Source organism: Colias croceus, chromosome 4 (genome assembly GCF_905220415.1).
Source record: "Colias croceus chromosome 4, ilColCroc2.1".
NCBI lineage: Eukaryota > Metazoa > Arthropoda > Insecta > Lepidoptera > Pieridae > Colias > Colias croceus.
In genome coordinates this window covers 344335-363561 of record NC_059540.1, presented here as the reverse complement: position 1 = coordinate 363561, position 19227 = coordinate 344335, and the positions used below count along the sequence as shown (strand labels likewise).

The 19227-nt window shown below is 33.8% G+C and overlaps 1 protein-coding gene and 2 non-coding genes across 3 annotated transcripts; 1 reads left to right on the top strand and 2 right to left on the bottom strand.

The window, feature by feature from the left end:
• Positions 1-5237: 5237 nt before the first annotated feature.
• Positions 5238-12175, bottom strand: LOC123691255 (E3 ubiquitin-protein ligase RNF34). Its single transcript, XM_045635558.1, has 7 exons — positions 11717-12175; positions 10523-10711; positions 10112-10213; positions 9747-9911; positions 9154-9336; positions 8344-8526; positions 5238-7541 (listed from the first exon to the last, which is right to left on the bottom strand). Exons 1-7 carry the CDS (start codon positions 11949-11951, stop codon positions 7366-7368), a joined length of 1233 nt encoding a protein of 410 aa, XP_045491514.1. The 5' UTR covers positions 11952-12175; the 3' UTR covers positions 5238-7365.
• A 376-nt stretch (positions 12176-12551) lies between these two features.
• On the bottom strand, positions 12552-12633 carry Trnas-uga. The gene has a single exon. It is a non-coding gene; the product is annotated as a tRNA-Ser (tRNA).
• A 656-nt stretch (positions 12634-13289) lies between these two features.
• Trnas-uga lies at positions 13290-13371 on the top strand. The gene has a single exon. It is a non-coding gene; the product is annotated as a tRNA-Ser (tRNA).
• The last annotated feature ends 5856 nt before the right edge of the window (positions 13372-19227 follow it).

Here is a 19227-nt window from a genome sequence, read left to right as displayed (position 1 = left end):
GCACTAAACGAAAATGTTAATTTTACAGTACGGCCGTTTTAAGATTTTTTAAAAATTGAATGGGTGATATGGAACTAAAAAAATATAAATATAGACTTGTGATCGGATTAAAATAACAGTTTAACTAACGCTGTTTCAGTATCCAGTGGCAAACAATAAAATTATTGATTATTTATCAATGGAGAAGCATTTAAAAAAAATGTTTAGTATTGTGTCGGTTATAGTTTTCTAGTTATTCAAAACTTTTTGCTTAATGACCTCTAAAATGTTATTTTCCCTACATTGTAATAATAACAAAGAGAGAAATAAAACAGTAGAATTACTAAAATAATAAAGAATTATATTTATTTGGCACATGCTCATAGTTTTCGGTCAAAATTACCACACATATTCATAATTAACAAGTCTGTTTGAATCTAGATAAAAGTATTGTCATAAATAACATTAACATTAAAATCTTGTTCTTACTACTTACTAATCAGTACAGTTATTAGAGGTATTCCAATTAATCTGCTTAGGTCAAATTCTTTCGAAGTAGGAACTGTTAAAGTTACGTAAAAATCAGCGTATCAAAGGTTTAATTATCATGGGTCAGTAAAAATCTTGCAGTAACTTCGTTAACCTTCTTCGGTTTTCTATTAGAGTTAATCTTTTTATATTTATATCTGGGCTTTATCTCTTTTAAGTTAAAAATAAGTTTTCGTGACTCTTCAGAAATTCTATCTGCGATTTTCAGAGTTCAGACGACATGTACTTTCACAAGGTTGCTTAATCATTTTAGCTGGAAAAAGTTTTGAGTTTGAAACATATTTTTGCCTGTATTTATTAGCATCTTCACAATATTTGTGGTATGTAACGATCTTATTCTTTTTCGTTTTCTTGTAATTGCATCAACTGGCTGAGTTGGAGCTGGTCTTTTGCAGTATCGTTCATCGTTCCTGTGTCATTTGTATTAAAATGTATGATTTCGCCGTTATCAGCAGGGTTGGAAGAGGCGACAAGATAACCATCATTCGGAGCAAGACCACTTTTAAGATTCGAATCAGCAGGAAGATGATCACTTCTTTGATGATTATTAGAAACTTCAACAATCTGAGTGAAGGAAATGTCATCAATTTTTGCATTTGGTCATTCCTTTTACTTTACATTTTGGGTTCTCTGTTTCGTCATCCGGATTAGAAGGGTCGAAATTATTACGTGTGTCTATAGTACCTACTTTGAGTAATTTGTTGGGTTAGGTTATGGCCTTTGTATAGACAAAGCTGAAGCTGAACTGGATGATGTGCTTGAGGACGAAGATGAGGACGAGCTGGACGACGAAGACGATGACGACGAGTTTGAGTTTGATCTCCTGCATTTTTTCTTTGATGGAAAGTTTGTTCTGTCATCGTCTGAGGCGAGAAAAAAGTTACCATCGTCAGTGTTAGTTTGGTTGTGATAAGAGCTTAAAGGATGAACTTCTCATGATGTTCAAATCGGACGCACTCATTGTTGAAAGCGGTTCAACAATATCGGAATTTCTTTATGAAGCAGGCTTAGTAATTTGAGATCCATCATCGTCATCATTTTCTTTTTTTCTTTGATTGTTCTGAGTTGATAATTCTATTATACTTCTACATCTACTTCTTTTCGGATCCATGATAGTATAATACAAAAAGCCTTAAACAAAATGCCTTTTTTATTATTAAATTCGAATAAAAACAAAATCCTAATTAAAGTTAACATAATATAACTGACACTAATGTAAATAAAAATACTAATAGAAAATTTAAAAGCATATTTATTGATTAAATGGCTCTTTAGAGAAAATGCCCGTTATTGAATTTCGTATAAAAACAAAATCCACACTAAACTTATTAAATAACTGGCATTATATTCAAACTGCCACTTATGCATTTACTCACTGTAAATATTCGAAAGCAAATTAATTAAATAAGTGGCACTTTACACAAAGTGCCAGTTTTTGACTCACCTTGACAAGGATTTCCACCGGAGACTTGACGCGAAATGGCATAGTGCCGGTTTATCAATTACCGACCGGACAAATTGTGACAAATTCATAAGTGACACTAGCGACATCTAGCAAAAATTTGACGCATTAGAGCTACCTACCGGGATCTTTGCGTTAGGCGCGTTTCGTGTTATGCCTTTTGACTGCATACTTAACTCAAAAATGAATTTTTTTGTATAGTGCCACTTATGTTTTAAGTGTGCGATGTTATGGTACCCATTTCCCCGCAAGGACGATACCAACGACGTCTTAGACGAAACGCAACGAAGATTGACAACATTAATCAAATTGACATAAAGTAATTTTATTATTTTGGATTTGTGATTATCGTTTTTCGTAGAAAATGGTTAAATATTGTGCTGTTTACGGATGTATTTCATCAGAAAAACGCGAATTTTTTTTTACGCTAGTCACAAATGTGCCAACCATAAAGCGTTAACACACACATTTGCAGTCTCTACAGTGTGACTGTCAAAACAATCATTTTGTATGGAGTGTCCGGGGTGTGTCTTGGCAGAAAAACATACTACGTTTTGTGTAGTTATAGTTTTTCCATTTTATAGGCTTCTTCACAGGCCGTTTCTGGAATTCATGGTCGGACCGTCGGAGCTAGGCAGATGCCAGATATTAGATATTAGTAAAATTATTAGACTCCCGTCTGTATTGACTTTATATTTCAATTTAGCTATTATAGTAGAGCCATTTTAATAGGCAACATTTGACAGTTCAACAAAATTCAACAACGTAACCTAGTAACGACGACATAGAATAACATGATATTTCGTTTTGTTAGAACTGCACATTTGCTTAACTTTTTTCAATTATAATTACATATTTATAATAATAATGACCGATACAAGTAATTTTAAGATTTCATTCTACTGATAAACCATACTAAACATAATAAACAATTTCTGAATTGAAGAACTGACGTCGCTACAATTTTGTGTCAATAAACCTTTTTTCTTTTTAAATAGCAGAGACGTTACTCTAAAAATCGAAATCTGACATCTAGAATCGAATGCATTGATTACTTGTGAATAAAAATCATCATAAATTAATAAATTCGATTGACAAATGTTTCAAATCCGTATCGATTAATTCACTTTAATCGATGTTTTTAAGCAGGTGTGAGGTTACCTCTCTTCGAAGATAAAATTGATAGACGTCAAATGTTGCCTATTAAATTGGCTCGACTATAATTTACTAGTTTTTGGCTGAAAAAAAAAAAGACTCCAATATAGTTATTTAATTTTCATTAAAAAAACAATCCACTCAAACACGCGTTTATAAATATGTAGTTGCGCGTGATTATTTTAAAATGCGTGGTATTTTTTATTTTGTTTGTGTCTACATTAGTAAGTATTTAAGAATATAATAATAAAATTTAAGTAAACAAATGTGTATTTTTTTTACAACGAATTATTTAAAATTGCTCTAATTATACGGCTTGAAATGAACTCGCGCTACAGTAGTACAATCTATACTAATATTATAAAGCTGAAGAGTTTGTTTGTTTGTTTCTAACGCGCTAATCTCAAGAACTAGGTCCGAATTGAAAAATTTTAAAAGGTTATATATATATCATCACACTAAGACCAACAGGAGCTCACAGCTAGTCTACAATAAACATTATCTTAATACTGTGCTCGCGTTCAGTAACGGCCTACCTATATTTCTTGCTCTGTGGCATGTCTGTGGCCGGTACGTGTAGAGCGGGAGTAACATTTTTCATTGATAGGTAACTACTGCCACGCCCACTTAGCTAAGTGTTGCGTGATTGATTTTTTGAATGAATGAATGATTTTTTTCATACTGTTCTCAAACTATTCATAATCGGTTAAGGCAAAAAATAATCGACCAAGATTTTTTATGATAATTTTGTACACACAAGTTTGCGTTTTATGCATTCAAAAACAGTATTTCTGCATTTATAATTTGAATTAAACTTTTAAATGTTTGTAATAATGGTTACTCTCAAAAACATTGGGTATATATAAATAAAAAAACATTTCTCTGTGATATTCTATATTTACAAGTGTGGCGTTGTACAAAAATTAGAAAACTAACAACAACGATTCGCTGCCGATCGTCCGCAGCGAGAGGACCGGCCTTCATTATCATTTTAATTCATTTCATTGCAATTTGCGTCTAATAATTAACTTTCCAATATTCTAAAATACATTTTTATTTCATGTTGCTCGAAAACGTCTAAACAAAATAATTATTTTAATAACAAATTCATGATTTCCTTTAACAGTCATATTTAATAGATAAATCTCATGATATAAAATGTAGTGACGAAATGTATGTCTCAAAATTAAAAATAGTTTACACAATGATTAATAAAATTATTTTAAAATAAACGAACCATATTCGTACAATCCATGAAAACGTTCCAAAATTTAATTTAATTCTTCCATAAAAATATAAATGAGTCTTAAAATACGATTTCGATATATAATAAAATTAACTGCGTTAAAAACAACCGACTTCAAAAACGGAAAAGTAAAAAATAAAAAAGATTTGATATTATTAATTACTACATATTATTTCGATGTGCTATTTATTAAATAGGTTTGATGTCGGTGCACGGGCTTAATACTAAGTGCTTAGTGTTTGGCACCGACTTCAAACCTATTTAATAAATAGCACATCTAAATAATATGTAGTAATTAATAATATCAAATCTTTTTTATTTTTTACTTTTCCGTTTTTGAAGTCGGTTGTTTTTAACGCAGTTAATTTTATTTAATACTTTTTAGTGTAATTTTCAACACGAATCAAACGAGCCCAAACTCGATAAAGTTGAGTCAATATATTACTGAGTTCCTATGGCCTTGACCTGTGACCTTGTGACCTTCCAATTCCATCATCAAATCAGCTCTATGTCATGATAATGTTTCATCGCTATCCAATTTACACACTTATACAAAATTTCAGCTCAATCGGTTACCGGGAAGTGAATCAAAGTTACTTGCTACATTCCAATTAAGTCATCGAGTACAGACAAAAATGCTCATAAAATAAAAACTACTGGGCCTAGCCGAATAAAATTTTTATGGGACCAATTCGACACCATCCTGCATCGAACAAAAAAAGAATCACGTAAATCGGTTCAGAAACCTCGGAGTAATCGGTGTACAAACAAAAAAAAAAAAAAAAAAAAAAAAAATATACCGGCCGAATTGATAACCTCCTCCTTTTTTTTGAAGTCGGTTAAAAATAGCATTAACTATAACTATTTACAAAAACAATATTATGAATACATCAGTGCAAATACCGAGAGGCTAATGAACTAAGCGACCGTCTAACATTCGACACATGTACCCAGGGGCCTCTTAGACTATGCCGGGGCCCTTGGGCACACAAGAATTGGGGGCCCTTTGAAACCAAACTAGGTATACAAATTTTTTCACATAAATTTATATGAGAAAAAATGTCTGTCATCTCCTCCAGGGGGGCCCCCAGACGATGGGGGGCCCTGGGCACTGGCCCCCTGTGCCCCTATGGTAAAGACGGTAATGCATGTACCAGTAGTCTCAAATATGTAATAATCAAGATTTCTTAGAGCTAGCACGCAAGAGCAACTTTTGTCTCCGCAACTATTTTGTCTCTCCCATCAGCTCTATGGGGAGTTGCGTCGCTCCGTGCGCGCACTTTCTTACTAGCCCATACAGTTGATGTTTAGTGAAGATGTGAAGTTGCTCGTGCGCGCTAGCTCTTACTGATGATTTATTTTTAACTTTTAAATCAGTACGAAATATTAATTTTATTGACAAAGATTTACGGTCGTCTAATAAAACGATTGACGTTACTCGAATTCACAGTTCTGGAATGCTTAATTTATTTTATTACCAAATACTATAAAAAATTTTTTATCCCCATCTTACTTTTTCCGCGTAATTTGCAACATCCATTTACATCTATTCGAGGATTTAAACGACAATTGACTTCAGTTACCTTTGCATGAATTTATAACGCACGTGTGTCGAATCTTAGACTAATCTAGGAATGAATATAGCTTCATTGCCCATTATATTTATAAATTTTTTTACAAAGAATTAAAAAATAACGGAAAAAGTTTTATTCCCCTATTTTTCTGATTTTTTCTTGTTTTATAAACTTATCCACCCAAAGTTTAATTCATTTAAAATAATTACGGGCATAAAATCGTGTTTTAATTTCGTTATAATTTTATTTTATTCTCTTTCATATAATAGGCAATAAAGTGAATTTTAAAGATAAAACATTTAACAATAAGCCTTTCTAAACCATATCACTATCAAATAAAACAAGAGAAGTAAAGACTAGAACTCAAAAATCCTCAAAACTAAGATTTAGTCAAGTCTGTTTGCACAGCCTAGTTCCTTAAGTTTCTGGCTCCTGACAATTTCTTTAGCACATATTTAATATAAGGTGCTTTAGGGTAATTCCGGATGGTATAATTCCAATAATGTAAAATTCTCGAATGATTGCTTTAAAAATATGATTGTTATTTTATTCAAGCCTACACAAGTCGAAACTAAAATTTACCCAACATTCACAATTACCCTAATGCACTAAACTTCAATAACATTGATTTTTAATTTTTCGCTTTTTTTAAGCAGTTAGATAACGTCAAATTGGAAGCATACAAATTGTTAATTATTATTATTGAATGTTGAAAATTTTCCTGGACTATTCGGGAATTAGACATAATTAAGAAAACCTTTAGAAATAGGAATATAATAACTGAATGATGTTGAAAATGGATAGATATATAAGAGTGATTTTAGTCATATTAAAGAGTTATTTAGATTTGCAATTTCACAGCTAAATATTGTCCTTGGAGGCAGGAAATAGTCCTATATTGGCGTAATGGAGTAATGTCCTTTGCATTGGGCAGGATTAGGTATAGAGCTTTGGTGGAAATGGGAGATAGAAAAAGATGATTGGACATTGGGGACGTGGGATAGGCGCGGCAGCGGAGGAGATAATGGAGAGGAATCAGAAGCAGGAAAAGTGAAGTTACTTTACTCAGGAACGGAATTTATATTAATGTTTGACTTTAAGTAGATTTGGCGCGGGGCGGATGAGGCCGTATATAGATAGGGCCAGAAGAAGTACGGAACAAAGGGGCGGTTGGGATTGACTAAGCGAATGGCTCAGGAGCGGAAAAAGTGTAATACTGCGACACTGTCGAAATTGGAACAGAGTTAGCACGGGGCAAAAGGGTGGATGGCTGAGGAACGGTAGAGCAGATGCAGAAGAGAACAATGGTACTTGGCGTAGAGCTAGGGTGGGGTAGATAGGGCGCAGGAGCGTAAGTAATACCATATTGTGATATGCACAGGGGAGAACTAGTCCTGGACTCAGGAGCGGAAGAAGCGCACGGCGCGCACGACGTACTGGCGGCAGATGGGGCACTCGGCGAGCTGCTTGGCGCAGGCGGTGCAGGCGGCGATGTGGCCGCACTCCAGCAGCACGCACTCCAGCGGCGCCGCGAAGCAGATCTTGCAGCACTCCTCCAGCGGCAGGTTGTCGATCTCTGCACCCATACCAATACATACATTTCCGAATTACTTACTATTATATTGGTGATATTGACGTATAATAAATAACTAGATTCGCAATAGTGAGCGTGTGTTAGGCATTCTTATGAACGATCCAATAGATATTGAACATATTTTGTGCCACGAAATAAGGAGTTTATTTCAATGAATGTTTTATGCAAGACCACTCGGAACATTTTTTGACGACCTATTCATGGGCGATTGTGAGTCTAGTTATTTATAATACTCAATGACTGGTTACGAAATTAGCATACCAGAAAAACTGTTTCGTTCGATAGTTGATTGTTGAACTTGTGTCCTAATATCCAGAGCAGGCTACGGTAGTAAAAACATAAATACTAACAGAAAGAAAATGACGCCGAACTTTTTATTTATTTTATACATAATATTATGTCAATCCATTATTATTAATTGTGTATATGTGTGTGAATTTGAAAACAATCGATTGATTGAATTTAATATGTAAAGAAAAAGTTCGACGCTAAATTTTTCAAAGACTACATGTTTTTACGAAAGCATTTGATAATGTTCTTCCATTATATTCTTACATGTTTATTTTTATATATGCAAAATAATTTACATTTTTCACTATTATAAGCATACGCGCTGTACAAAATTGAGTCACATAAATTATAATTATACACAAAACGAAATAAAGTATCACAAATTTCTTATGATTAAGGGCAAGGAGTACCTCAAGGGTCATATATTGGACCGCTGTTTTACACTGTAACTTTGAACTACACAATTTATGAAGTACTTTTCATATGATCTCACCATCTTTATATTTAGCGTGGTCCCTCCACAGCATTTTGGCCCTCTCGAGCAGGTCCTTCCGCTCGAGACAGCCGCGGTACTCCACGCGGTTGCGGGTTAGTAGCTCCTTAAGTTGTTTCACATTCAACGCGTCTAAATCTGACGCTTGTTTTATGTGCTCCAGGTTTATATGCTTTGGACTATCTGCAAAGTTTACAAAGGATTAAAGTAAACAAATTCTGTGATTCACAATCCTGCTCAAAATATGTTTGAAACAAAACTCTGCCTATATGTCTATTGGTCTTCTAATGAGCGAAAGCAATAGATCTTAGTATCCAAAAGATTTTTATTGACGTGACAACGTCTTATAAATTGGTTTGCCGGGTGACACTTCAAGAAACTGAGTTACCCTCCGCTCACGTTATGCGCTCACAATGAGAGCGAGTGAGAGGCACGCGTCCCTTCTACTCGGGCATGGTTAACCCGCCTAAGAGCGAGAGAGACAGACATAAAAAGTCGTTGTCACGTAAAACTTTCGCCCGTATACCGACTTTACAGGCAACCAATTTTTTTTTAATATGGACCATGGTCTACAAACAAATTCGACATTCAACGACCCTTTTACTCTTACATAAAACTAAAATATTTATACAAATAACACACTGTAAAATTAGCAAAACTCTGCCTACGCGTCTACAATACAGTATTTCATTATGGTAAACAAAAATAATTAAACATTCCTCCCACGAAATTAGGTGCTAATACGAATAAATATTCTAACATTACCCACACAACTAAATTTTCCAACAGTCTAACAGCACATAATCCTACCATCCTCATCCTTGATCCCATCCTGCATGACGGGCTCGTCCTGCAGACTTGCAGTGTCGGAGCGCGCGGTGTCGGCCGACTCGGGCCGGTACAGCTCCAGCTCTGAAGCCGCCCGCTCGATTATACGCTCGCTTGAGTTGTTCGGTGGTGGGATAGTGTGGCTTGTGATTAGCACTTCTGAATCTGTGGATGGATGTTGTATTTAAATTTTTGTTTTATGCTGAGAGCAACTACCGTTTCTAGACAGCTCATTTCTATTGAAACTCCTTTCCGAATCGGTGAATAATTTATATATTATGTAAAATTTGATGATTAGACACTGACATGAAAATATAAACAATGAATTCACTATAACGCTTAAAAATTGGCTGAAGCAAAACTCTGCCTATGCTTGTATCAGGCAGAGTTTTATAATAAGCGATACTTAGACTTTAAACTTTACTGCCATTGGTGCAATCGTTTCATAGTGCCACAGTGTAGACATGCCATTTCTAGTGGAGTTATGGTGCAATCATGCAGTAACATAGTGTCACAGTGGTTTATTGGCAACCACACGGTGGATTATTTTTATTTACCATATTTATTTTATTTACCATTGGGCAGCGGCTCCGCAGGCGGTCGTGTGACAAACTCCCAGCCGGTATCATCCAGGTCTTCTATCTCGAAGCAGTCGGTTGTATCCACGCGCACGCTGCCCGACGACTCGCTGCGGGACACCGCGGGCTCCGGTACGGGCACGCGGATGTCTTGCTCACCACCTGGTTTAATTTATTTATGTATTCAATATTTATGTTGATTTAGTGTGTTGTTTCATATTTTTGATTATCATTGAAAACAGATCAAATGTGATGATGTAAGACTTATTACTTTGTGAAACAGTTTTATGCTTTTATTAATTCCAGTGACATGTATTTATTTTTTAATATTACGTTTTAAAATAAGTGTTAGAAATAATTACCTGGAGTGGTTGTGAACCTTCGGTCAGAATTGTTAATATTTGGTTGAATATTCTCCGTTCCACTGGAGGGTGTGTGTGCATGAGCTGAATTGAAACAACTACCTGAAAAAGATTACAAAAATTAATCAAAAATAATTATGTGCACATGCATATTATTACAAGATTACAAACTGAAAAATTAATATGTATTTCTTATAGAATATGAATAGAATAGAAAACGCTTTATTGTACAATGCACACAAAAATAATGTTTACAGAACAAATAGGTAACTTAAAATAAATGTACAATTTGGCAGCCTTATTGCTTAAATTTATTCCAGACAATCTTGGGATATAGGAAAAATAAATCATTAATTAATCTTATAATTACATAGGATCCTACTGATTATAATATAACAGACAAAAACTTACTTCTATTAGGAGGCGGTGCAGGCTGCGCAGTGTTCCTCAGATCGAAGGTGGATGTGATGAAGTCGTTGATGTTATTTGTGATGCCTTTTAGCGTGCTGGTGAACGGACTGGCGCCGGCGCGCGGACCGCGGCGGCGGTACGCTGAGCTGTTCACGTGTGAGATGCAGAGGCTTAGGAGCTCTTCTTTTTCTGAAAATTTTTCATTTCATGTTATATGAAATAAATTACTTATCTTTACTAATACCTATTAGTTGTGATTTGTGAATAAATGAAATAATCAAATTGAATATTATAATAATAATAAATTGTTGTACAGGCAAAAATTATTTGATCTGGATTCTGGGCTGAAAGCTGGGTAGTTGACAGGAATATATGTAAAACTAAAATCAAACCTCGTCTTCTACTTAGTTTTACTCATCTCATTCTCAGTGCAATATACTAAAAATGAATTTTAAATAAATACTAATGAAAAATAAAAAAACGACATATGGCACTCGGAGACTGCTGCGGTAAAGCTATTACATGCTATGCCTTCAAGCCACACCTCCACCCATCGGAGTGGGGAGCGTGAGGTTTTTTCGTTACGGAATATCTCGATTCGTTCCCCGCACTCAAGGCCCGCGATAGAAGCTATGCAATAGCTTAATATCTCTGTGGAAATTATCCTCTTAAATACATAAAAGAAAACAACTCTTGTTGAAATGAATCATGCACTATGTTTATATAAACACTCAATGATTGCATAGCGGGATAGTAAGAAAATCAACTGCTGTATGTGAGAAAATTAACACATTTTTTTATAATAATATTTTAGATAGCAAACATGTTCAAATACAATATTGGATGACTTTAGTATCTAGACATAGATAACTCATTTATAATTAAATAAAAACAATATATATTCCCTAAAATTATTACTTTTAAACTATGAATATACATATTTATCATTTGCAATAATATAGGTATTGAGTATTTCTTAGAATAAACAGTATTTAATCATTAGTAACTATGAATATAATTGTCTTCTATTATTATTTACCTAATTTTTATACTATGCGTGATATATGAATAGATAAGAAGCAAGTCATCAATGACTTCAAAAATAAACCATGCATATTTAGTTTTCATCATGAGGTCAAAGTTTGCATAAGTTTATCTATTTTTCTAGAAGATTCCCAATTTCGTATAACTTACCAACACAGCCTCGCGTGGAAACATTTTGTCGCTGGAGGAAGCATTGGAGATCGCGGACTTTCAGGTGGGCTATGGTTTGTCTGGACAGGGGTCTGGTGGAGAGCACCCGGCAAGGGGCGCACATGATCCCGCCGCCTCGGCGCAGGCACGCGCTGCAGTAATACCGTTCACACTCAGAGCATGGTCGTTTCCTTTTGAACACGCTGAACTGCACGGCGCAGCTCTCGCAAGGCATTTTACATCCGCGTCCTTGTATTCACTAATCACAACACGAAACTCATTGGATTTCACTAAAATCCCCACTTCCAGGCTACGTCCAGTGCCATAAATTCATTATTGCTTGAATCAAAACGCAATTATCGAAACTTAAACATAACGAAAACCAGCGTTCCTGTATAATTCTTGTTTTTATGGCCCTGAAGGGCAAGAGGCAGAGTAGGGGCAGGCCGCAGGTACACGCACAACTTTTGTTAGATGATTGTCAATTTGACATTTGACAAAATCATTTTAACATTCGACGACGTACGAGTCAGTCTTGCCAAGCTGAATTAAATTTATTACCAGACAACAAGCTGACCATAAGCAAGCAAGACCTTAGCTGACAACGGAAACCTGCCAAAACTTAGAATATTTTTATCTTTTCTATTTTTTTCTGATAAAGTTATATAATATTAAGTATAAGATTTCCCGTTCAATACTCTATATTACATTAAAAGTGTAGTTTCTTTTTGTAAATAGTTGTAGAGTATCTTTTTTATTAATTTCGTATGTTTTATTTCACAAAAATAGATTATTCTTAAGAAAATAAAGATATAAAAGGATATAAAAATGTATTCGCTAAGGACAGGATTCGAACCTGCGTGGGTAGAACCCATTGGATTTCAAGTCCAACTCCTTAACCACTCGGACACCTCAGCTGTGAAATCACATGTGAAAATAAATAACTATCGTTAAAATCGTGTAAAAACGCTTTACCTACAGCTTTAATGACATAGTTGGTTTGTATTTTATTTAAATGCTCGTTTCAACTTAAAACAGATGCTTTGCTAATCGTGTTGAAATCGATTACATTCGTCAAACAAGCAATGTTTGAATACAGCAGAACTAACAATAGCGCATATTTCTAATACTTACATATTTATATTTCTCTCGTCTCAACAAGGACAAATATTTGCATTGCGTACCTATATAATATAATTTAAGATTTATTGTTGAACAGAATGCTTTATACCTAATACCTACTTATCTCTTCTGTCTCATCTTTTCGGTTAATCCGCTGAACCGATTTGGATGAAATTCGAGAGAAAAGACATTTGCTTTGCTCTGAGCACAATTTAGCGAAATTATGTCAATGCTGATTTTGATTTGGGAGGAATTCGTTTGCAGACAGCTGAAAAAATAGCATAGATTTTATATAGCAGTTAGGTATATCGCTTGTATTATTTAAAAACGTATAAGCATAATGTACAATTAATAATAGAGTGAACCAATGAACCATCTATGTCAATAAAGTTGCAGGTATATTCACTTTTACACGATTTTAATGATATTTATTTTCACACGAACCACCACAGCTGAGGTGTCCGAGTGGTTAAGGAGTTGGACTTGAAATCCAATGGGTTCTACCCGCGCAGGTTCGAATCCTGTCCTCAGCGAATACCTACATTTTTTGTATGTTTGTTTTAATATTTAACACTTAACTTCCATTTATTAATAAAACGGGAAAGTAGTTTATCCAATTTTTTTTCTGAGCTACTATAACAGTTACAAACATACTTAATATTATTTTATTATCATAAATATATACAACAGATTACATAACAAATTATATCATTACTGCAACAATAATTTATTGCGGTGAGCTGCTCATGGGAAGATCATTATTCAAAGACACAAAAAAATACAAAATTAATGCTGTTTGTTTCATAAATAGGTATAAAATATGCCATTGACATGCCAAAATAAGATTAAGGAAAAATATTCAAACACGGTTCAGAGAGGCGAGAAAAAGTTGATGTGTTTCTGTGAATGTGACACATTCAATAAGGAGTGATTCTGCGAAATATGACCATAAGCGGCCTACTTAATGTGATCCTCTTCGATTTATTACTCAACTGCACTAAAGAGGATTTTATTTTTGAAGTAAGTACATATATAATATCACAGATGACAGACTAATAATAATATACTAACTACGTACATACGAATAATAATTATGTATGTTGGACCCAAGGTTGGACCTATAGTTTAATTAAGTTAGAGTGTACAAGTGTCGCAATTTGCTCGCAAATGAGTAGGTATCAAATTTCAAAAAATAAAACTCTGTTTTCTACAGCAGAAATCTGTCGTGGCCATATCCATGGTCTATTCTCATAACATAAAAATGTTACGAGAAGTAATAATTAAAATGTAAGGTAACTATTATTTTCAGGATTCAATTTTTTTGAGCTAGCTTTTTAATTTCTTGTTAGTCAAAAAGCGAATAATCTTCGATGTTGGTTACAAAGTTCCAAATTGAAAAAAACGTCATTATCAAGGGAGGTTAAAAATTTTTTAGGTAGCTCTGCATTGCACAACGGGCAGTAGGTCAAGAAGATGCTCATAATATGTAGTTTATGTAGCTTTCCGCTCTTTTTGTTGTGCCTTTGCTACAAATCGATGTTAGCTTTGCTTTTTGGCACTAAATTCTTTTTCTTCCTACGCACGCCATACAGCAACAGTGTCGACACTGTTATGCTATCGATGGTTAAGAATGCCGTACAAAAATATATGACCAAAATTTACCGAGTCTACCTGTACTTTTGAATTCTCATCTGCACTCAGTTGGACAGCTTACAAGTGACGGCATAGTGATGAATCTTATTATTTTATGCTCTTCTATCGTTCTAGATATGTCCCCTGGTGGTTCAATTGACCCATATTTTTTTCCTATGCGGGCTTGTAGTCTAGTAGCTTAGTCATTGATCACTATTGCTGTACTACTGCTGCTGTATATAAAACTAACCAAAATTTTCACATTTTCACTAACATTAAAACAGAAATGGGAAACATTAGTATGAAAACAAGTCAGAGGTCATTGAACTGTGAATGAAATGTTATACATAATTATTAATAATCATAAAATATTAATTTTACAATAGTGTTGATATTGCATTTTACGGGGATTCCCTCGTATTGGCCGACAAAGTCTATTTTAGCGTTTTATTTTAAATTACTTTATAAACATTTCTATAATTTTATCTTGGTACAGTTAGCAGACTCGATATAGATTTAAAATGATGCCCGGTGAAATTATATTATCTCTTTGGTCTCCCGCTCGCCAAAACTGTTTGAAAGGCGGGAAAGTTAGGTAGATAATATTATAATGAATAGATCGATACGAAGTACGTCTATTCTCAATATATTATACGTACATACATACATGTATAAGTATTTTCTGTTTGCTATTTTGTAAACGTTTGTTTTGATTAATGTTTCGTTAGCTTAAGAGCTGCTGATTTCAACGTCTACATCGAAATTACATGTACATATTATAATATTGAGTACTCCTAACTACGTCTTATTATTTTTTAAATTCATAAAACATCACAGGTTTATCTTTTTATTTAGGTGTAAAGTCGCAATTAAATAAATAGTTATACTTATGAGTAGAAAAATAAATATTTTTTTTGCACACGCTTCTCTGCATTACATAAATGTAGTTATAATTATTGAAAGATCAACATAATTGGATTTATGTTCAAAAATAAATCAGAGTAATGTAAATGTCGTCTAAGCGATAATACTACTTACATTACGACAAGTTACAGTTTATTAGGTATGCAATTTTATTGCGTTGTAATCATTAGTTATACCTAGGATTAATCTTTTATTATAATACTTATGTAGATATTAATAAATATTTCTGTAATCTTCTTTTTAATGCCTTGCGCGGTGCAAGTTTGAAAAAAAACCTACTACTAATTATTGCCATATCGCTCTTATTGAATTCTTTATTCTTCAGAATTATAATGTTATAGTACATATTTAGTAAATTTAAATAAATTATAGGTATTTTAATTATCATACGAATTTAATGTCTGAATAACGGGAAGAAGAGCAGTTATTCAAATTGCTCTCCTTTTAACTTATCAAGCTAACATGCAAGAAAATAAGAAATATCCTGGCCGGTTGGCTTGGTTGGTAGTGGCCCTGCCTTCAAAGCCAGAGGTCGTGGGTTCGATCCCCACGTGGGGCAAATATTTTTGTGATGAACATAGATGTTTGCTCTGTGTCTGGGTGTTAATTATCTATAAGACGTATAAGTATTTATTTAAAATTATATATACGTATGTTTATCAGCCATCTGGTTTCCATAACACAAGCGAAAGCTTAGTATGGGATCAGATCGTGCCGTGTGTGAAAATTGTCCTGAAATATTTATTATCCAATGTATGTGTCGTGGTCATATCGTAGATTTGATCATTTCATGATATGAGTGGCCATTTCACGAAAAGGTCGCATATCGTGAAATGGCCAACATAGTTTGATCAGATCGTTAAATCGTCAACGTTTCACGATTTGGTTATCCACATTTGGCCAGATCGTATAAAATATAAAGAGTCCATAAAATATTAAAAAATTTCAGAATAACTATATTCTAAAAACTTGTTTCATGTCATTTAAGTTAGTGCCGCGGCAGCCGCCGGCGAATGCCAGAATCGAATCGTTTTTGCAATAGAAAACAATTAGGTTAGGATAGGTTAGACTTTGATAAACAACGCACGAGCCGAGCGAGCAAAGCGAGCGTGCCGCGGCAGCGGCCGGCGAGTGCCAGAAGCGGATCGCTTTTTAAAAAACAAACAATTATAATAATATAGTAGTAGTTTCTTAAATTATTTTATTTAAGTCGCATTTTTTCTTAAATACATATAAGATATCCACATTTTCCATAGTACTCGTACCTCTTCGTCGTAAATTCTTTGCTATGACTTTCTTCATAATATTGTTATTAAACGAATTATGAAGTTTTTAACTGCGAATAATTTAATTTTCGCCAGCGGCCGCCATCTTATCACATAAACACAGAGCTTGCAGCGCCTCTACCAACGATTAATGTAACTATTTTACGATATGATCAAATAATTTTGATCATTTCATGAAAAAACCGTGCGTTAATTGGCCATATCGTGAAACGATTTCTTATCATTGATCTGCCCAAACCACATCATGATGTGGCCAAACTAAATTGGCCATTTCACGATATGCGACCATTTCGTGAAATGGCCACTCATATCATGAAATGATCAAATCTACGATATGACCACGACATATGTATGTATGTACGTTTCATCGAGAAACGTGTAGTGCTGGAGAAGTCCTAATTACCTAATATAAATTAGGAAACAGCCGTTCATTTACCACAAGAAATTTCTTAGTCTTAGTAATAATTAAATACAAAACTCATGTGAACTAGGTTAGATACTATAAGCACGACTAATAAAAAGTAACTTTCTAATAAATCAACAATAGGATGTGGTATGTGCGATCTTCCCACGAGGTTGTCACCGCAGTCTTTCCAAGTGAATAATAAATTGATAATATTTTTAATCAATGCTGTGACGTCACGAGCCACGTGTGTCTGCAGAACGTGACAATTATTACAATTTATTAACTATTTTATGCTATTATGAAGCGAAAGGATGTCTTTAAACCTTTTCTTTGGTTGCAATATCAAGTCTTACATTTTATCCTTTAAAATTGATATAAGTATTATACTCTATAGAGGTCTCTGCGTAGATGGTGCTACGAAAACACACGTACAATTTCATCAAAGAAAATGAAACAAAAATACAAACGTACCGATTTAACATTACAGTAAATTCAGGTATATTTCTATTATTATACTATTTTAGGAATATTATTTATAACTAGCTGCTCCGCGCGGTTTCACTCCCGTGGCTCCACTCCTGTTGGTCGTAGCGTAATGATATAATTATAATATAGTCTATAGCCTTCCTCGATAAATGACCTATCTAACACCGAAATAATTTTCCAAATCGGACCAGGAGTTCCCGATATTAGCGCGTTCAAACAAACAAACTCTTCAGCTTTATAATATTAGTATAGATTTAACGCTTTTTATAACAATGAACTGAAACAATGTCAGCATTATTTGAAATAACAATAAGATTAAAAACACATTAATGTATTAAACATATCAAATCAATAAATGACATTGATTGAGTATGAACCTACTAAAACAGTAAAACTGCTACTGAAGAGAAATTAAAAAGCTGGGACCACAGCTGCGACGCAAGCATGAAATTTCACTTTATCATATTTAAAAACTTGCATCTCCTTTAAGCCTCAAAAACATGTCATTGATATCTAATATATTCTATACCTACATATTTATGTATTTTATTTTATTTTATTTTATTTATTTAGGTTATCCAACATCAGTCACAACAATAATTAGAGCTAGGGTACATAATATAACAAAAAAAAGACAATTGTGACAAACATTTACAGGATAACACAACATGATTAATGAGTCAAGTCACTATGTGGTATACAAAGCAAAAAAAATAAATAAATAAATAAAAAGTAAACAAAATCAAGTAAGTACATCCATATAATCTATACATATTATATTATAATAAAATCGTAGGAAAGTCAAAACTGTACATTGAATATTTTTTTAAAAGAATACATAATCCATGATCTATAATCGATATAGAAGCCAAAAACATAGTTTTTAGAATTTTTGTCTGTTTGTCTGTTTGTCGGTTTGTCTGTTTGTCTGTTTGTCTGTATATTTGTCCGAGCTAATCTCGAAAAGTACCGCATAAATTGACTTAAAATTTTGCATGAATATTACTAACAGGTCGGGTGAGGCTTTTATATACACATTATCATGCTATCACCTTCGGGGGAGGAGCTGTGAACCTTTATTTTTCCAACGTATTCCGTGTATTACGCAGCGTACAATCTAAAGACTCATGTTTAAATGTTGTTTTTGGGTAAGCCACGCTATTATCTAGCTTTACACTATAAAAACTACGTCATTTACGTAATTTTGGCAGAGAAAAAGTTTAATGAATCTTAGTAGTATAAAGACAAATTTGAAACAGCGCCATCTATGAGACTTCATTAAAATCAAATCAATTTACATGTTTAAGGCCGTGTACGCGGTCCGTGCGCTGTTTGGCTCAAATATGTGATTTTTCAAACCAGATTGTCCATCAACCACTTATCTTACAAACATATGAATTACTAATAATTTTAGGAAATTTTATTGTCTATATAGTTAGTTAAGAGTTTTTTTCAATTAATACAGTATTTGTGAATACCATCAAGATAACTGAGCCGATGATTACTTGATTTCGCTTTTAGTGTCAATTTCGAAGCTAAAAATATCTGAAATCGCTGACAGATCTAACACACAATTTTTTTTAACTAACTGCAAAAATCCTTATTAAAATAGTTAGTTAAAAGATTTTTTTATTTTGGACTCCTAACTTACGAAA